This window comes from Vipera berus, assembly GCF_964194415.1.
Source record: "Vipera berus genome assembly, chromosome: 7".
Classification (NCBI taxonomy): Eukaryota; Metazoa; Chordata; class Lepidosauria; order Squamata; family Viperidae; genus Vipera; species Vipera berus.
This window is the reverse complement of record NC_138209.1, coordinates 30,141,571-30,160,017: the sequence shown is the minus strand read 5'-3', so window position 1 is coordinate 30,160,017 and position 18,447 is coordinate 30,141,571. Positions and strand designations below refer to the sequence as shown.

General features: G+C 36.1%; 1 protein-coding gene across 1 annotated transcript in view; it reads left to right on the top strand.

The window, feature by feature from the left end:
* Nucleotides 1–18,447, top strand: part of HHIP (hedgehog interacting protein) — a gene marked incomplete at its 3' end in the record, with an annotated part of 90,407 nt that overhangs the window by 61,519 nt on the left and 10,441 nt on the right. The window contains exons 5-10 of the mRNA XM_081333261.1: nt 7,731–7,882; nt 9,710–9,883; nt 10,968–11,111; nt 13,528–13,649; nt 14,946–15,069; nt 18,308–18,438. Of these exons, the coding sequence (XP_081189387.1) occupies nt 7,731–7,882; nt 9,710–9,883; nt 10,968–11,111; nt 13,528–13,649; nt 14,946–15,069; nt 18,308–18,438 (847 nt within the window). The remainder of the gene's footprint in view (nt 1–7,730; nt 7,883–9,709; nt 9,884–10,967; nt 11,112–13,527; nt 13,650–14,945; nt 15,070–18,307; nt 18,439–18,447) is intronic.

Sequence of the window (18,447 nt, the reverse complement as noted above, 5' to 3'; positions counted from 1 at the left end):
TGTTCAACCAATTATTTAACATATCATTTGTTGTTGTTGTTGTTAGCTGCGAAGTCGTGTCCGACCCATCGCGACCCTATGGACAACATTCCTCCAGGCCTTCCTGTCCTCTACCATCTTCTGGAGTCCATTTAAGCTCACGCCTACTGCTTCAGTGACTCCATCCAGCCACCTCATTCTCTGTCGTCCCCTTCTTCTATTGCCCTCGATCTTTCCCAGCATTAGGCTCTTCTCCAGTGAGTCCTTCCTTCTCATTAGGTGGCCAAAGTACTTGAGTTTTAGCTTCAGGATCTGGCCTTCTAAAGAGCAGTCAGGGTTGATCTCCTCTAGGACTGGCCGGTTTGATCGCCTTGCAGTCCAAGGGACTCGCAGGAGTCTTCTCCAGCACCACAGTTCAAAGGCCTCAATTCTTTGGCGCTCAGCCTTTCTTATGGTCCAACTTTCACTGCCATACGTTGCAACTGGGAAGACCATAGCCTTGACTATACGCACTTTTGTTGACAGGGTGATGTCTCTGCTTTTTAGTGTGCTGTCTAGATTTGCCATGGCTTTCCTCCCCAGGAGCAAGCGTCTTTTAATTTCTTGGCTACAGTCCCCATCTGCAGTGATCTTGGAGCCCAGGAAAATAAAATCTGTCACTACCTCCATTTCTTCCCCATCTATTTGCCAGGAATTGAGAGGGCCAGATGCCATGATCTTGGTTTTCTTAATGTTAAGTTTCAACCCAAGTTTTGCACTCTCCTTCTTCACCTGCAACAAGAGGCTCTTTAGTTCTTCTTCACTTTCTGCCATTAGAGTGGTATCATCTGCGTATCTTAGGTTGTTGATATTTCTTCCGGCAATCTTAATTCCAACTTTTGATTCATCTAGCCCTGCCTTTCTCATGATGTGCTCTGCATATAAGTTAAATAGGCAGGGCGACAGTATACAGCCTTGCCGGACTCCTTTCCCAATTTTGAACCAATCAGTGGTTCCGTGTCCAGTTCTCACTGTTGCTTCTTGACCCGCATATAGGTTTCTCAAGAGACAAATAAGATGGTCTGGTACTCCCATCTCTTTAAGAACTTGCCACAGTTTGTTATGATCCACACAATCAAAGGCTTTAGCATAGTCAATGAAGCAGAAGTAGATGTTTTTCTGGAACTCCCTAGCTTTCTCCATGATCCAGCGTATGTTGGCAATTTGATCTCTAGTTCCTCTGCCTCTTCGAAATCCTGCCTGCACTTCTGGTAGTTCTCGAGCCACATACTGCTGAAGTCTAGCTTGTAGGATTTTAAGCATGACTTTACTAGCATGAGAAATGAGTGCAATGGTGCGATAGTTTGAACATTCTTTGGCACTGCCTTTCTTTGGAATTGGAATGTAAACTGATCTTTTCCAATCCTGTGGCCATTGTTGAGTTTTCCAAATTTGCTGGCAAATTGAGTGTAGCACTTTTACTGCATTGTCTTTTAAGATTTTGAATAGCTCAGCTGGAATACTGTCACTTCCACTAGCTTTGTTGTTGCTCAGCTTTTCTAAGGCCCACTTCACTTCACATTCTAGGATGTCTGGCTCGAGGTCAGTGACCACCTCATTGTGATTATCAGGGACGTTAAGCTCATTCTTGTATAGCTCTTCTGTGTAATTTTGCCACCTCTTCTTAATCTCTTCTGCCTCTGTTAGGTCCCTGCCATTTTGGTCCTTTATCATGCCCATTTTTGCATTAAACGTTCCCTTCATTTCTCCAATTTTCTTGAAAAGATCTCTGGTCCTCCCTATTCTATTATTTTCTTCTATTTCTTTGCACTGTTCATTTAAGAAGGCATTCTTATCTCTTCTAGCTAATCTCTGGAATTCTGCATTCAACTGGGTGTATCTTTCTTTTTCTCCCTTGCCTTTCGCTTCCCTCCTTTCCTCAGCTATTTGCAAAGCTTCCTCAGACAGCCATTTTGCTTTCTTGCATTTCTTTTTCTTTGGGATGGTTTTGGTTGCTACCTCTTGTACAATGTCGCGAACCTCTGTCCATAGTTCTTCAGGCACTCTGTCTATCAGATCTAATTCCTTAAATCTATTTGTCACCTCTACTGTATATTCAACAGGGATATGATTTAATTCATACCTGAGTGGCCTAGTGCTTTTCCCTACTTTCTTCAGTTTAAGCCTAAACTTTGCAAGGAGAAGCTCATGGTCTGAGCCACAGTCAGCTCCTGGTCTTGTTTTTACTGACTGTATAGAGCTTCTCCATCTTTGGCTGCAGAGCATATAGTCAATCTGATTTCTGTGTTGACCATCTGGTGATGTCCATGTGTAGAGCCGTCTCTTGGGTTGTTGGAAAAGAGTGTTTGCTATGACCATTGTATTCTCTTGACAGAATTCTATCAGCCTGTGCCCTGCTTCATTTTGCACTCCAAGGCCAAACTTGCCTGTTATTCCAGTTATCTTTTGGCTTCCTACTTTAGCATTCCAATCCCCCATGATGATAAGAACATCATTTTTTGGTGTTAGTTCTATAAGGTGCTGTAGTGCTTCATAGAACTGGTCAATTTCATCCTCTTCAGCACTGGTGGTTGGGGCATAGACCTGGACTACTGTGATATTGAATGGTTTGCCTTGGATTCGAACTGAGATCATTCTGTCATTTTGAGGATTGTATCCCAGTATTGCTTTTCCTACTCTTTTATTGACTATGAAGGCTACTCCATTTCTTCTGAAGGATTCTTGCCCACAGTAGTATACCTGATGGTCATCTGAATTAAATTCACCCATTCCTGTCCATTTTAGTTCGCTGATACCTAAGATGTCAATGTTCAGTCTTGTCATCTCTTGTTTGACCACGTCCAGTTTTCCTTGATTCATGGATCTTACATTCCAGGTTCCTATGGAGAAAAAATCTTTACAGCATCGGACTTTCCTTTCACCACCAGACATATCCACAGCTGAGCGTCCTTTCGGCTTTGGCCCAGTCGCTTCATTCTTTCTGGCGCTACTAGTACTAGCCCTCTGCTCTTCCTCAGTAGCATATTGGACACCTTCCGACCTGAGGGGCTCATCTTCCAGCGTCATATCGTTTTGCCTTTTGGTACTGTCCATAGGGTTTTCATGGCAAAGATACTGGAGTGGTTTGCCATTTCCTTCTCCAGTGGATCACGTTTTGTCAGAACTCTCTGCTATGACCTGTCCGTCTTGGGTGGCCCTGCACGGCATAGCTCATAGCTTCATTGAATTACGCAAGCCCCTTCGCCACGACAAGGCAGTAATCCATGAAGGGGAACATATCATTTACTGTTGCCAAATAATCCATATCAGCAAAGAGAATTTTCCACCTACTACTTTTTGAGAGCTTTCCCCCCATTCTTTCTCATTCTTATATATTCTAGAAAATTCTATTTTTTGTATCAGAATAATTTCAGTTTAAAAAGCCAAATTGACGTCATTTATCTACTACTACCTGACACCAATATGCTTCTGTGTATAATTAGTACTTGTGATCATAACACTTCCAAGACTGAAAGAACTTAGAATGGTGACCACATCAAAACTGCATTGGTGCACTATGTAGCATTGTAACTCACTGCATCTTGGAGAGAAGATACAGGCTTATTCCTGATTTCATAGGCCTATCAGGGGTAGGCAACCTTGGCTCTTTTATGACTCGTAGTCTTCAACTCCTAGAATTCCTGAGCCGGCTGGAATAAAATATAAAGCCACTGTACCACTTTAAACTCAATTTATGTATGCCATATTCCATGGTTGCATCTATACAGTACATAAAACTAATATGTAGAAACACTGATTGAAGTGAAAACCAAGGGAGCTTCATATACTCTACTAAATCAAGATAGGCTTTATTAGGAGCAGTGTATGCCAATCAGCACATCTGTACTAAATTATTAGCTAGATTTTAATATTTTTCAAGCAGATTGTACTTCTATAGAATTTTAGTACCTGAAAAATGGTGAGCAGTAGTTTCTTTTGCAAGATAGATGGGTAATATTATTGAGGAGCAGGACTCCAAGGGCAAAGTAGGTATATTTTTAATGTGAACTAGAACTTTCTGTATACAGTGTGTGGAAGCCATACACTACAATGACACTGTATACTATATATGGAGACCAGCTGTTCGATATCATATTCAGCATGACATGACTCGCTGCTTATCAGTACTTTTATGCTGAGTAACATTATATAGTAATGTTTCTTTTAGAATCTTAGGGGTTTTGTCCCTGAAATACCAGAATGTACATTATCCATGCAATTACAAGATAAAGGAATAAGAGAAGGAAGAAAATGCAAAGTGAGCAGGTTTCAAAACGCTTTAAAACTCAAACATTGTTTCTTGGAAATTTGTTACTTTTCATATCCTGATAATAGTTTATTGATTTGAGGAATTTTTAACTCATTGTGTTAAAAAAATAGATATGTACAAGTAGTCCTCGACTTATGTCTACAACTGAGCCCAACATTTCTGTTGCTGAGACATTAGTTTAGTTTTGTTCCATTTTACAACATTTCTTGCCACACTTGTTAAGTGAATCATTGCAGTTGTTAAGTTAATAACATGGTTGTTAAATGACTCTGGCTTCCTCATTGACTTTGCTTATCAGAAGGTTGCAAAAGATGATCACATGACCCTGGGACACTGCAACCATCATAAATATGAGTCAGTTGCCAAGAGTCTGAATTTTGATCACATGACTACGGGGATGCCACAATGGTCGTAAGTGTAAAAAATGGTTATAAGTCAGTTTTTTCAGTGCTATTGTAACTTTTAAATTAAAAATTTAAAAACTTATGTTTTTAATTTTTTAACTCTAATTTTTAATTTATTTTAATTTTAATTTTAATTTATTGTACAGGGGCCTTTAATTTTAATTTTATCTTAACTTCTGTATTTATTGTATGTTATTGTTGTTAGCATGAGGACCCAGATTGTTGGGGGCAATTAAGCTGACTTTGTAATAATGCCGCTTGGGTGTGTGTGTGAAAGCCCTAATAAGCAGGCATATACATAGAATGAAGGCTACTGCTAAGCTTGTAAGCCGCCCTGAGTCTTTGGAGAAGGGCGGGATATAAATGGAATTAAAATAAATAAATAAATAAATATGTCCCAATAATAAATAAAATACAATAAATAAATAAACTTTCAATGATCACTAAATGAACTGTTGTAAGCCAAGGATTACCTGTAATATTTTCTTGTCAGGTTAATGGGAAGGACAAATGGGCAGCTTCTAGATACACCTGATTTGAATAAGACTGTTTTTAGAATCACAGATGAAGGTCCAGCCAAAGCTTGTTGCACTTAAACACATAGTGATTCAGCCATGAATTTCATTTCAGATTTTTCATAACCTGATACAGAATTATCTCAATGTGTCAGTGTTTTTCTGAATCAAATGTCAGACCTGTTATTAATGGTTCTTATAAATTTTCATGTAACATGGTTCTATAGAAGCAAACAGTGCATCCACAATGCAGTATGATGATTCTTTTCATATAAACACACTTTCAAACTTGCCCTAGTTTCCTGTCAAATATTAATTTCCAACTTTCTCCCTAAAGAAAGATAGAAGTTTTAATACAAAATGGATTTCAAAACCATTCAGATTGTATATTTTTATAAATGAGGGTTTATTATTTTTAACAGATTCTGCTTATCACTGCACTGTGGTCAATGCTTTTTGTTTTAAAAAAAGGAATTTAATTTTTAAATGTTGATAGAATCCCAACACATGCCAATAATTATAGCAGTATTTTCTACATTATTCAAAGATTTATAATACAAAAGGACTTGCTAGAATTTCATTTCTGTTAAAAGAGTACATCAGTTAAATGTAAATTAGATCTTTGAATTTCAACAGCTGCCTTCAGAAATTTTCAGGTTGCTTTTCCTGGAAGCAACATGAATATAAGTTTACAGTGAAAAAGCAAAGAATCAGTGAAGTGTATATAAATCATATAAAAAGGTATTCAAATAAAAGACAATTAAATTAAGAATAATTAGATTTCAGATAGTTATTGTTCCATTATGCTCTTTGGAGGAAACTGGCATCAGAATGTCCAAGTAACTTGGAAGCTGCTCTGCAATAGTTTCATTTATGAATTTTAAAAGAAGGGGTGGATGGTTTTGCAAAGCTTTCATCCTAGATGCTGCTAATTGGAGAAGTACTTATCAGGCTATTGAAAGTGCTGTCTAGTGAACTCTGGCTAGCATCCAAAGAGCAATGAAATTCTGAGAATGGACCTACATGCTGCCATACAAGCCTCACCTAAAATTCAATGGAAATTTGGGAGTGGTCTCTGATGGTGGCCTCTAGTGTAGCATAACAAGGGGGAATTGGGAGGGGAAGAACAGAAGAGAATAGTGGACAGAGCTGCATGTACCTAAGTAACTTTCTGTATTTTGATCCTTTCTTTAGTTTCAGCTAAGAAGCTTAACTTTACAGGATGGTTCTTCAGCAATAGTATATAATGTGTTCGAATATACTATTTCCATCTTTTAGTAAATAAATTCTGGAATTCTATTGAACATAGAAAAAAATGAAACTGGATTTATTTCTCTTGTTCTGCAGCAGAAAAGAGGAAAGAGAGCACAGAAACTACTCCATTTCCTTTCTTCCCATATACATAGTATTAAAACATTATTTAGCCTCACATGTAATTTTCACATCCAAAGCTTGATCCAGAGTTGTATAGAATAAATCCATTAAAATCAACAGCACATAAATTTCTTATAACCGAATTAACTTCCAGTAATGCAGTATGACTGGAACTGGACTATAATCCTTCTATCGTCATGGGAACATGTTCATATCATCAGTACATTTTCTAATAATGCAAGAATATTTGTATGCTGTTGAAAGGAGGAGAGCAGAGTTTCTGATTATTGTAGATCCTAATTCTGATCTAACCTTTCCTGCCTTTTCTCTCTTTTTTATTTTTTTATTTAGGGAGAATTGTCTTTCTGTATTCTGTTGCTGACATTTGTATTGTCACAGTATGTGAAACTGATGCTAAACATGTAACTATACTAATCTGTGTGACATACATAAATAATGAAAGAAAGATGTTTGGGCATTTTCTTTCTTTCTTTCTTTCTTATTTGAAATAATAAAAAGCTGTACACTGTATGCTCCCATACAAAATGATGCTTTTATGCAAAGAGACTGGAGTCTGCTTATTACCTACAGTATGCTTGCTAGCCCTGACGAACAGACCACCATAGTTGTGACAAGTGATGTAGCTGCCTCCAGGGTAAAACAAAGCTTTAGATATTACACAAGCAATTTAACTGTTTTCTAAACAGATTGCCAAGACAGTGGGAGTTGGCACTGTATTTTAAAGCTTGGATACTTGAAGTGACTGCTGATTATAGACCTTTTGATTTGCCTTCTGCATACAACAGGCAACCAAGTAATCCAGGAAAGAATGCTCACAAGCACTTAAACTTGTCTTCATGTCTTCCCATAGATTACACTCAAAACTCACTCTATAAAAGTGGAGGTAAAGAGGCCTGTGTACTGATAACAAAACAGTTGCCTTATTCCAACTCTCAAGAAACAACCCTGCCCTCATTACCCAATCCAGAAGAAGTGTTTTATAATCCTCTTCCTCATAAACAGAAAAGGAAGAAAGAAGCCTGGCAACGATTCTGCACAAGGAAGAAAGAAACTGGGGGGAGGGGATCTTAAACACAATAAAGAACATAATTAACTTCACAATTCTTTGTGTTTTTCATTTGACTACAGGGTGGAGATGAAAGAGGGCTCCTAAGTCTTGCATTCCATCCCGATTACAAAAAAAATGGGAAGCTCTATGTGTCCTATACCACCAACCAAGAACGATGGGCTATCGGGCCTCATGACCATATTCTTCGGATAGTAGAATACACTGTGTCCAGGTATGAATTCTATATACAATCTTTACAGTATTTCCTTGTGTGTTAGTATGCTTTAAAGTATTTGCCTGGTCTCTTAAATCCTAAAACTTTCATATCTTTTATTTTCAAAGATGAAACTCTGATTGATGAAAGGTACATATAGATATTATACAGTGCTACGCTATGCTATGCTATGCTATATATAATACATATTATGTATTATAATACAATCCGAACTAAATTTCAGGCAAGTAATGTTGAGACTAGAAGCAATTACATTTACTTTTCTCCCTTCTATATGTATTCAATTATTCTTATACATATATTCTGATTACTAAATAGTTCAGTGTATAATATAAAATTCTGATAGCCCACTGTATCTGGAATTAAATGATTTGTTATATATTGAGGAATAAACAACAAACTAATTGGGAGGCATGCATGCACAGGATAAATAATATAATACTTTCTTTTTCAGGCTTATCATAACATGTAGGAAAACTAATCTCGGCCCTTATGATGATTTTGGAAGTCCTATTCAGAATAACCTGCTCATTCTCACATTCTCTGAATTTTTCCCTTACACTAAGATTACAACTATATGGATTGGCTCCTAATATTCCTCATTTTCTGTTATAATACTATATGGCCTTTCACAAATGTCAGGACCCTAAAATCAAAAAGGACACCCAATTACTTCAAAGCAGTTTCCTGTATTGATCCTCATCTATATACAAAAATACTGCCAAACTAAAGGAACCACTTACAGCATTAAAGATATACTCTGAGAAGTTGTAGGCAGGAGCTATCTTGACCCGCTTTCTCCCAACCAAACTATCTACACTCTGCTATCTCTTGGTTCTCTGGAATGCAACCCCTACCTTCTGGGAATCCAGACTACATTCCACCAAAATAAGTTCCCTCTGGAAAGTGTTTTGGTTGCCTATTCTTCTAAGCAACCATTGTTGTTGTTGTTAGTTGCGAAGTCGTGTCCAACCCATCACAACCCCATGGACAACGTTTCTTCAGGCCTTCCTGTCCTCTACAATCAAGCAACCATTAGTGACAATCTAAAATTAATTCTTCTCTGTATACAACTCTGTGTGTGTTTTAGATTCTGACTTGCCTCCAAAGAACTTTAGGTAGTACTTACTGTATATCCTGTCTCATACCCCAGCACTATTTTTCATAACAACTCTATAATATGTCATTTGAGAGGGCAACCTAATACCGTACCATAATATGGACTTCATGGGCTGCCTGAAAATATGTTAGTCAGAATCTACTCCTTCATCTACTACACTTCCTAAAAATTCAGAATCATTCACTACGGATGGCGCCCGACCTTCGCTCCTTCCGGCGCGATCTGAAGACTCATTTGTTTGAACAAGCCGGCCTGGCCTGATGGGGGATGGGTTGGGATTTTATTGTTGTTGTAAATATTTTTACCTATTCTTTTAGCCTGGGCAGTCGTTTAATTCTTTTTTAACTTTTGTATCTTTGTATTTTTATATGTTTGCCCTGTTCACCGCCCTGAGTCCTTCGGGAGAAGGGTGGTATACAAATAAAATTATTATTATTATTATTATTATTATTATTATTATTATTATTATTATTATTATTATTATTATTATTATTATTATTATTATTATTATTCAGATGGCAAGCTCTTGTAAAAGTGAAGGCAAAGCGACAAAAACCGTATATCCATTTGTATTATGGCAAGCAACTTTTTATATTGCTCTCTGTCATTCTAAAAAATATTTTAGAGGATGAAGGAAAAAGTGGTATACCTACTTTGAAGTTAAATGTATTATTGGGATTCATTTTCCCCCTCCTTTATTGCAGGAAGAATCCACACCAAGTTGATATGAGGACTGCAAGACCTTTCCTAGAAGTTGCAGAACTACATAGAAAACATCTTGGAGGACAGCTGTTCTTTGGTGCTGATGAGTTTTTATACATAATCCTTGGTGATGGAATGATCACAATAGATGATATGGAGGAGATGGATGGTCTGAGGTATAAACATTTCCAGTAGATAAAGCCATTTTATAATTTGATTTTTAAAATTTCCACCCTGATTCTGCTCTTGAAATATAAGTAATTACCATTCTATACTTAAGTAATTTCTTATTACTTTTCTGAATGAATGAGAGATTAAAATTTGTCCCCATGACAAATAGTTGGAAATAATTCATAATAAATAATCTGATTGATAAAGATGTGTGATTTATTATCTGTTATTCATTGTCAGAAGAGAATCTGATTTAAAATAAATAAAAATGTGACCAGTAAAAATTAAAAGACTGGTCACGTTGATTTTCTTAATTTTTCAGAAACAAATTTTGCTTTAAATCAGTTTTCCTAACTGTGAGGTGTATCTCCTTGGGGAGAGGCAAACAGAGTCCAGGGGAGACATAAAGAACCTGGATATGTACACTTTTCCCAGAGTTTCATTGTATTGTATTTATTGTTCATTTGTATTAATTTTGGTGTTAAGATTTTTAGAGTAGGTATGCATATTAAGACTATACTAAGGGGAGGTCTGATGACAAAAAGTTTATGAATCCCTTAAATTCTGTTTGTCATTTCCAAAGAGGATTAAAGCAAAGATGTGGAAAGAGATTAGTGTCTGTGGATATCCATTTACGTATATATGTATATACATAATATCTATACAGATAGTATTTTAAATGTGTTTGACATCAAACAAATTTGACATGAAGCCGAGAAGGATACAGTGGATCGAGCTATATATTATTTAAATGACTAGCAAAACTGAAATGTAATTAAAAAAATAAAAAATGGTATACTACTTTGATTCTAATTTTTTTGAATATTCCATTCTTAAAAACATAACTGGCTTTTGTTATTCTGAGAAAATGCAGGACCGATCCATTTTAGGCTGCATGTAATATCTCAGTGTACATAGAAAAAGGCACAATGCTGTTTGCATCCCTTTGACTTCCCTTGCCCCAACCCTACAGATGTCATGTCTCGTCTAAAAGATTTTCTAACAAATGACTACTGATCAGAACAGAAAGTAGAAGTCAAAATTCTATTGCCTTGTAAAAATTAATGATTTTATCTCTAACTTTCTCAGTGATTTTACAGGTTCTGTACTGCGCTTGGATGTAGACACTGATTTCTGCCATGTGCCTTATTCCATACCACAGTCTAACCCACATTTTAACAGTACTAATCAGCCTCCTGAAATTTTTGCCCATGGACTCCATAATCCAGGCAGGTTCGTAAAATACTTTTTTTTTTTTGAAGAATGGAAAAGGATACTAACACAGTTTGCAAAACTGAAAACAATATGGAAAATAATATGGGGGAAAAAGAAGCTAAATAGATATAAAGTAGCTCTTCCTTCATGAAAAATGTTTTGTTATAATTTGGAATCTTGAGAAAAGAGACTTATAAATGTGTAGAATTAGAATGATCCGTTTGTGGTGTCCTTGTTGCTTTCTGAGCTTGGTTGGTTTCTTGCAGGTGTTTCACTACCAAACTACGTAACATCAGCAGTGCTCAGAGGCAGTGGAATTTGCTCTCATTTTATATTTTAGTGGTTTACCCTGTTTGTGTTGGTGGAAGTGGTCTCGATGATTCCTTGATTGGGATGTTGTTTACTGTAGTTGTTTGGCGGTTCCTTGACTGGGGTATTGTTTGCTTCTTGATTAATGTTAATGTTAACCTTGGTGTTAATTCTCTGCTCATGTGGGTGTTGATTGCTGGTAAAGAGATGTTTTCGTCTTTTTATTTCCTTTTTGGTTTTTTTATTGTCTGTTTTGAATAGTATATAGATGTTGTTTATGTTTACGTGCCTGTTAATGTCTGATTTGACTGAGTACCTGGCTTCCAGGAATTCTCTACCATTTTTGCATTTGGCCTGGTCTAGCATGCTCACAGTTTCCCAGTTGAAACTATGATTAAATTTGTTCATGTGTTGTGAAATTAAGGAGTTTTCTTCATGTCTTTTGACTTTTAATTGGTGTTCATGGATGCACTCTGCTAGACTTCTGCCTGTGTGTCCTACAGTGGTTGTTGCAGTCCTTACACTGTATGTTGTAGATGGCTCCTGGTTTTTTTCCTTTGGGGGCTGCTGGGTCTTTTGGTTTACTTAGGGTATTTTGGAAATTTTTAGTTAGTTTGTGTGCTACAGTGATGCCGTGTGGTTGTAATAGTCTGTTGGTGGTTTCTGAGATGTGTTTGATCTATGGCAATGTGGTTGTAATAGTCTGTTGGTGGTTTCTGAGATGTGTTTGATCTATGGCAATGTTGTCCTTTTCACAGCTTGTGTTGGGTTGTATGGTCATGCAATTTTTGATTAAGTTGCATGGCTATCCATCTTATTGGAAGATATTGTATAGATGATCTGTTTCCTTTTTCTGACATTCAGGGTTACTACAGTGAGTTTTGTGCTTGTATAAATAATGTTCTTACATAGCTTCTCTTGTAGGAGGCTTTGCTCTTGCTTTAGTAATGGAGCATCAGAGCAACAACCCAAGGTGTGAGGTGTGAGTAGTTTTATGATAGATTTGTGTTTCTAATTCTATTCTCACGTTGAGAATATCCAGGAAGGGAAACATATTGTTGTTTTCTTCTTCCCAGTGAGTTTTATTCCTTTGAAGATGTTTTTGATGGTTTGGTATGTGTTCCCTAGTTATTATATCAAAGGTGTCATCTATGTACTGGGTCCATACTTTGGGTTGTATGTATGGAAGTGCTATCAATTCCAGGTGTTCCATTACAGTCTCTGCTATGAGTCCTGAAAGTGGTGAGCCCATGGGTGTTTCTTTGATTTGTTGATATATTTGTTCATCAAACTGAAAGTATGTAGATATAGAAAGGTTGGTAAGATCAAAGATTATGAACATTTTAATCTTGGTGTATTTGATTAGATTGGGTGAGCTATCATAGATTCTTTGGCTATTTCTGAGTCTAAGAATACAACAAGTGCTGTGACTTCAAATGAGACCATGATTTTATCTTCATTTGTTATCACGTCTTTGATTCTTTGGAGGCACTATAGTGGTGAGTTGATGGAGTATTTGCTTTTCCCTGTGAAGTGTCCAAGCTTTTTTGTCAGTTCTTTAGAGATGTTGTAGGTTGGGGTCACTGGTAATGATACAATTGGACTGAGAGGTATGTTTGGCTTGTGTGTTTTGGAGCATCCATAGAATCATGGGAAATTGGGTTTATTCCATTTCATCCACCATTGGTCTGCTTTGGTGATTTGACCTTTCTTGGTGAAGTCACTGAAATTTCTCTTGATCTAGTTGTCTAATTTTTGTACTGGATTGGTGCTCACTGGGATGTACGTTTTTTTGTGTTCTAGTAATTCTTTTGCTTTTTGTATTCCTGGAAGCCAGGCACTCAAACATATTACTGATTTTTTTTCCCCACTGGCAAGAGAATATCAGTAATGTGAGAACAGAAAACAGTTTGCTCTCATTTAAACTGAATTGTCATGAATTTATATTATCTAATCTGAATTATCCTATTTCTCAGTTTGCATATCTTTATTATTTAATGCTCCATTTAATAATGTACACTTTAACATCAGTGATTAAAAATAGATTGGTGATATAGAAATAAAAGTCATATACAGCAAACAAATGAATTAGTTCATGTCATCACAAAACAATGTCCTTGAACAGGTGTGCAATGGATCGCCATCCAACAGATGTAAATATTAATGTAACAATACTTTGTTCAGACTCAAATGAGAAGAACAGATCATCAGCAAGGATCATTCAGATAATAAAAGGAAAAGATTATGGTAAGTTCTGGATCATGGAGCATTCAGTGTTAATATTCCCATCAAAGAATGGATAGAAAATTGAATATAGCAATAGTATGCCCAACAAGGTACTGCTCATGTGTTAGGAGTACAGTAGGCATCTTTTTCCCCTTATGATGGATATTTGTCTATATTATAATTGTGTTAATTATAATTTATATAATTATATATAAATAAAAACTAATAGAAACTTAAAAAAAAGAACAAAAAGAAAAAGTGTACTTTGTAAAATTTATTTATAAAATAATAAAGACAGGATATAAATAATTGCCATATAAAATGCTAAATAAAATAAAGTGAAGGAAGAAAAAAATGTAAGTGCAGCAAAGAAAAGAAAAAAGAGGAAAAAAAAGTAACTTGCTCCCTGGTCACACCAAATGTATTTTTTTCTAACAACTGATCAACTTCTATTAAAAAAAACAAAGTATCTCTTCATCGCATATCTCATCTCTTTATTTATAAACAGGTCTTAAAATCTCGTTATTCTGATCAGCAAAAGTTCATTAAGGGATATCAGAAACCACAACGTATCTATTTTAAATGAAATCCCAGAATCCACTGTTTAGTTATTTCTCTTCCTTCTATATATCATCCTTTTTCTATAAGAAAACCCCAAACCTCATTATTCAACCATAGTCAATCAATATTCATGAGCAGCTGAATTGTAAACCTTTGTGAACAATTCAGGGTTATATAAAAATTTCATATAATATAATATAAAGCAAAAAAACCCCAAACTTTTGCAGGTCAACATGGGGTATGTTTTCAGGACAATGATGAAAATCAGCGATAGCTATAGCCTTCCTAAGTGAAAGGACCATATTAGATAAATGATCATTTGTCATTAATCTTTCAATATCAAAATTTGGCACCCACTGTTGTTTCTTTTTTTCCTCAGTTAAAACTATAAGCAATAGTACCATTCTTGACTATTTATTTACTTCTGAGAGCACAAGTGTATTCCAGTTCTTCATATTTTATTTTTCTACTTTGGAGATTATTCTCGTATCTTTAAAAAAGATGTGAATGGAATTTAGAACAATTGTGTGCAATTAGCATGTTCTAACATAGGCAAAATAAATAGATGATTCCCTCTGATACCAAAAATGCTAAACTTTTTTCCCTATGGTACTTATGTTCAGAATAAACCTAATTCTGAAATAATGTCAGATAAAAATAAATTTCTATTTTATTTTAATTGTTGTATTTCCCAATTCTTATCACATGTTTTTACCAACTTTAATTTAATCTAACACTATAGTAGTTTTTTTCCAGAAAGCGAACCTTCACTTTTAGAATTTAAGCCATTCAGTTCTGGACCACTGATTGGTGGATTTATATACAGAGGCTGCCAATCTGAAAGACTTCATGGAAGTTACATATTTGCAGACCGCAATGGGTAAATTACTTACAATTCTCATAGAAAAAGCAATGTGTTATTTCTAATTAAAAATAAAAGTGCATTATATGGTGATGATGGTTTGCTAGTAGTATGTGTTGCCAGGTTGATTTCAGAAATCCAATATTACAGTATTATAATGCTTCCAGCCCTTAATGGAAAGATGAACTAAGATGAGGCCGCTGAGGGACTTTTACTCCATTGGTTTTAGAATTGCATTTGCTCCCCATGTTCAGCCTTTATTTGAAACCATGAGGTAGACTCAATTTAAGAGCCTTGGTGGAGCAGTGGGCTAATGCCTCCTTAAGTAACACCAGCTGCCTGCAATTAGTGCAGGTTCGAGTCCCACCAGGCTCAAGGTTGACTCAGCCTTCCATCCTTCCGAGGTAGGTAAAATGAGGACCCAGATTGTTGGGGGCAATAAGCTGACTTTGTAAAATGCTGCTTGGGGGGGCGAAATCCCTAATAAGCAGGCATATACATAGAATGAAGGCTACTGCTAAGCACATTGATTTGTGCTTCTTAGATTGTAAGCCGCCCTGACTCTTCGGAGAAGGGCGGGATATAAATGGGATTAAAAAAAATTGATCTAAAATGTTATTAGTATATGGATGGCATACAGGTTTACCTTACATTTTGGTCTATCAGTCACAGGGAGGTAGTAGAAAAACTGAACATGTGTCTGAAGGCAGTTGGAGATTAATAAAATAAATAGCTATAATTAATTTAAATAAATTGGAGGAAATCATGGACTGGGAAATCTTCATCTTTGATCTTGAAGATCAGTTTTGGAGCTTGTGATTAATTCTGGTCTGAGTTCTTCCAATGCAGAGAGCAGAATTATTGTGTAGGATTACTTTTTACCAATAAAAACAATTGCCAGTTATCTAGGAAAAACTACAACATTGCTTTGCATTTAGACAGAGCCATTATAATGAGCTCTACATGAAATTGCATTTAAAGGTGTTCCTCAAAAGTTTAGCTTCTATACAATGCAGGTGTTCCCATACTGGTAGAGGCTAAGTATTTGGAGCATATAACAATGTATTGTATTAATGTATTGTGACAGGACTCAAACAGAACTCAATTCTTGACACCTAGATTGTATGATCTAGATAAGAATATCATGAAAACACCATCATCCAGTAAACTGTGGGCTTAGTTATGTTAGTTTTAGTCCCAATGCTCCTTAAGATATTTACATTGACATCAATCAGCAGTATTACTGAAAAAAGATTAGTTTCTTGCTGGTACTGTCACAATACATCAAACTAGACTGAAAAAATAAAGCTGTTCTAGAAATTTCCTCTCAAAACATATTTTTTCCGTCTGTGGCCACATGAGGGAATGAAACATGGGGGGAAAAGGAGAAAAGTAGGTAAGCAACCCATCCTCATTCAGACTACCAGAAATGTTTTAATTTTCACACACATTCCCAAAAATGACAAAAATTGACAGCTTCTAGGATACCTTTACAGAGAAGATATATCTCCCCATTTTACTACAACACTGACATTTATATTCTACTAGGGCATATATACAAACATTGAATGTGCAGTACAGACTGGCAGTTGAATATAGGTCTAGAGTATGACACACCCTTAATGCAAACAAGTAGTGAGTTCTCAGAAATACTTTTATGTATTGTGCAAACATATCAGTGTTCTAAATGACATTAAAGGTCCCATGTTAAAATTATAATGGTTGTACGAGGGTATTTCGTAAATAAACTTCTGTTTGATTATCAATGACAGGCACTTGCAGATACAGAAGTTTTATTATTACATTAGAAAACTACAACATTACATTACTTTTTGACATAATCGCCATTCCAATTGAGGCACTTGTCATAACATCTTACAAAGTTTGAAATTCCTTAGTAGTAGCTCGGTGCCAAATCTGGGCTATGGTGGGGGGATGATTAAAAATATTCCAATGGAACAGCTTCAAAAGTTCTTGGGTGCGTCTAGCAGTGTACAGGTGAGCATTATTGTGAACCAACACCACACCGGAAGTCAGCATGCCCCGACACTTGTTATAGGTGGCTCATCTGAGTTTTCATAACGTTTCACGATAGACTTCTGAATTGATGGTTGAGCCATGCTCCATGAACTTCATTAGCAGTACTCCTTTGGCATCTTCACATTTGACAGGATTTTCTATGGCACCACTTCTGGTGTAGTGTTGGTCCACGATAATGCTCACCCGCACACTGCTAGATACACCCAAGAACTTTTGAAGCAGTTTCGTTGGGATGTTTTTGATCCCCCCCCCCATAGCTCAGATTTGGCACCGAGCAACTTGTACTAAGGAATTTCAAACCTTGTAAGACGTAATGACAAGTGCCTCAATTGGAATGATGACTTTGTCTAAAAGTAATGTAATGTAGTTTTCTAATGTGTATAATAAAAGTTCTGTATCTGTGAGTGTCTGTCATTGATAACCAAACGGAGATTTATTTCCGAATTGCCCTTGTATTTGAATTACTTCAACACACACAGTCCTGTTCATGCTTAAAAGGCACTGATTCCCTTGAATCAAGCTCTTCTTCAGGTGATTAGATGACACACCGCGATTTTCTCAGCAATGTTTCTTTTCCATTAATTCTTTGTTTTTCTATCTTAGAGCCCTGAGATTTCCTTATTGTGTCTGAACCAAATACTAACCATATCTATCCTGCCTAACTTTTCTCAGGGTTAGTTGAGAATACTAACCATATCTATCCTGCCTAACTTTTCTCAGGGTTAGTTGAGAATCTCTAAATGTGCTATTGAATCTCCTATGGAATATTTATGCTTATGTTAGTCCTGTCAATTCTATTGACATAATGGGACTTGCTTTAAAAGAAACATATATGCAATTGTGCTGTTAGTTCTGTTACCATGCATTAAGAACAAATCTTTGACCAACTCTAGTTGTATGACATCAATCTATTATAAGCTCGTCGGTTGTAACTGGAGGTAGAAATTTCAAAATCTCTTTTAAGTATCTACCAAAATGAAAATTGAATCATAAGCTTTGCAGCTCAGACTTTAAATGTAACCTTCTCAAATTTGGTGCCTTCCAGATGTGTAGGGATTACAACTAGAAAACCCAACCTGAGAGCTTTAATGCCAAAGAATCTGTAGAAATCAGGACTCCAATTCAGATATTATTTAATATTTAATTTCTACTTTGACCTCAGTAAAGTTAATGGAAGCAGTGTGTAACCCTTCTCTTTTTTATTATCTGTTTTTAGAAATTTTTTAACACTACAACAGAGTCCTATTACAAGAAAGTGGCAAGAAAAACCATTATGTCTGGGCAACAGTGTTTCATGTCAGGGTTTCTTTGCTGGACACATTTTAGGATTTGGTGAAGATGAATCGGGTAAGACAA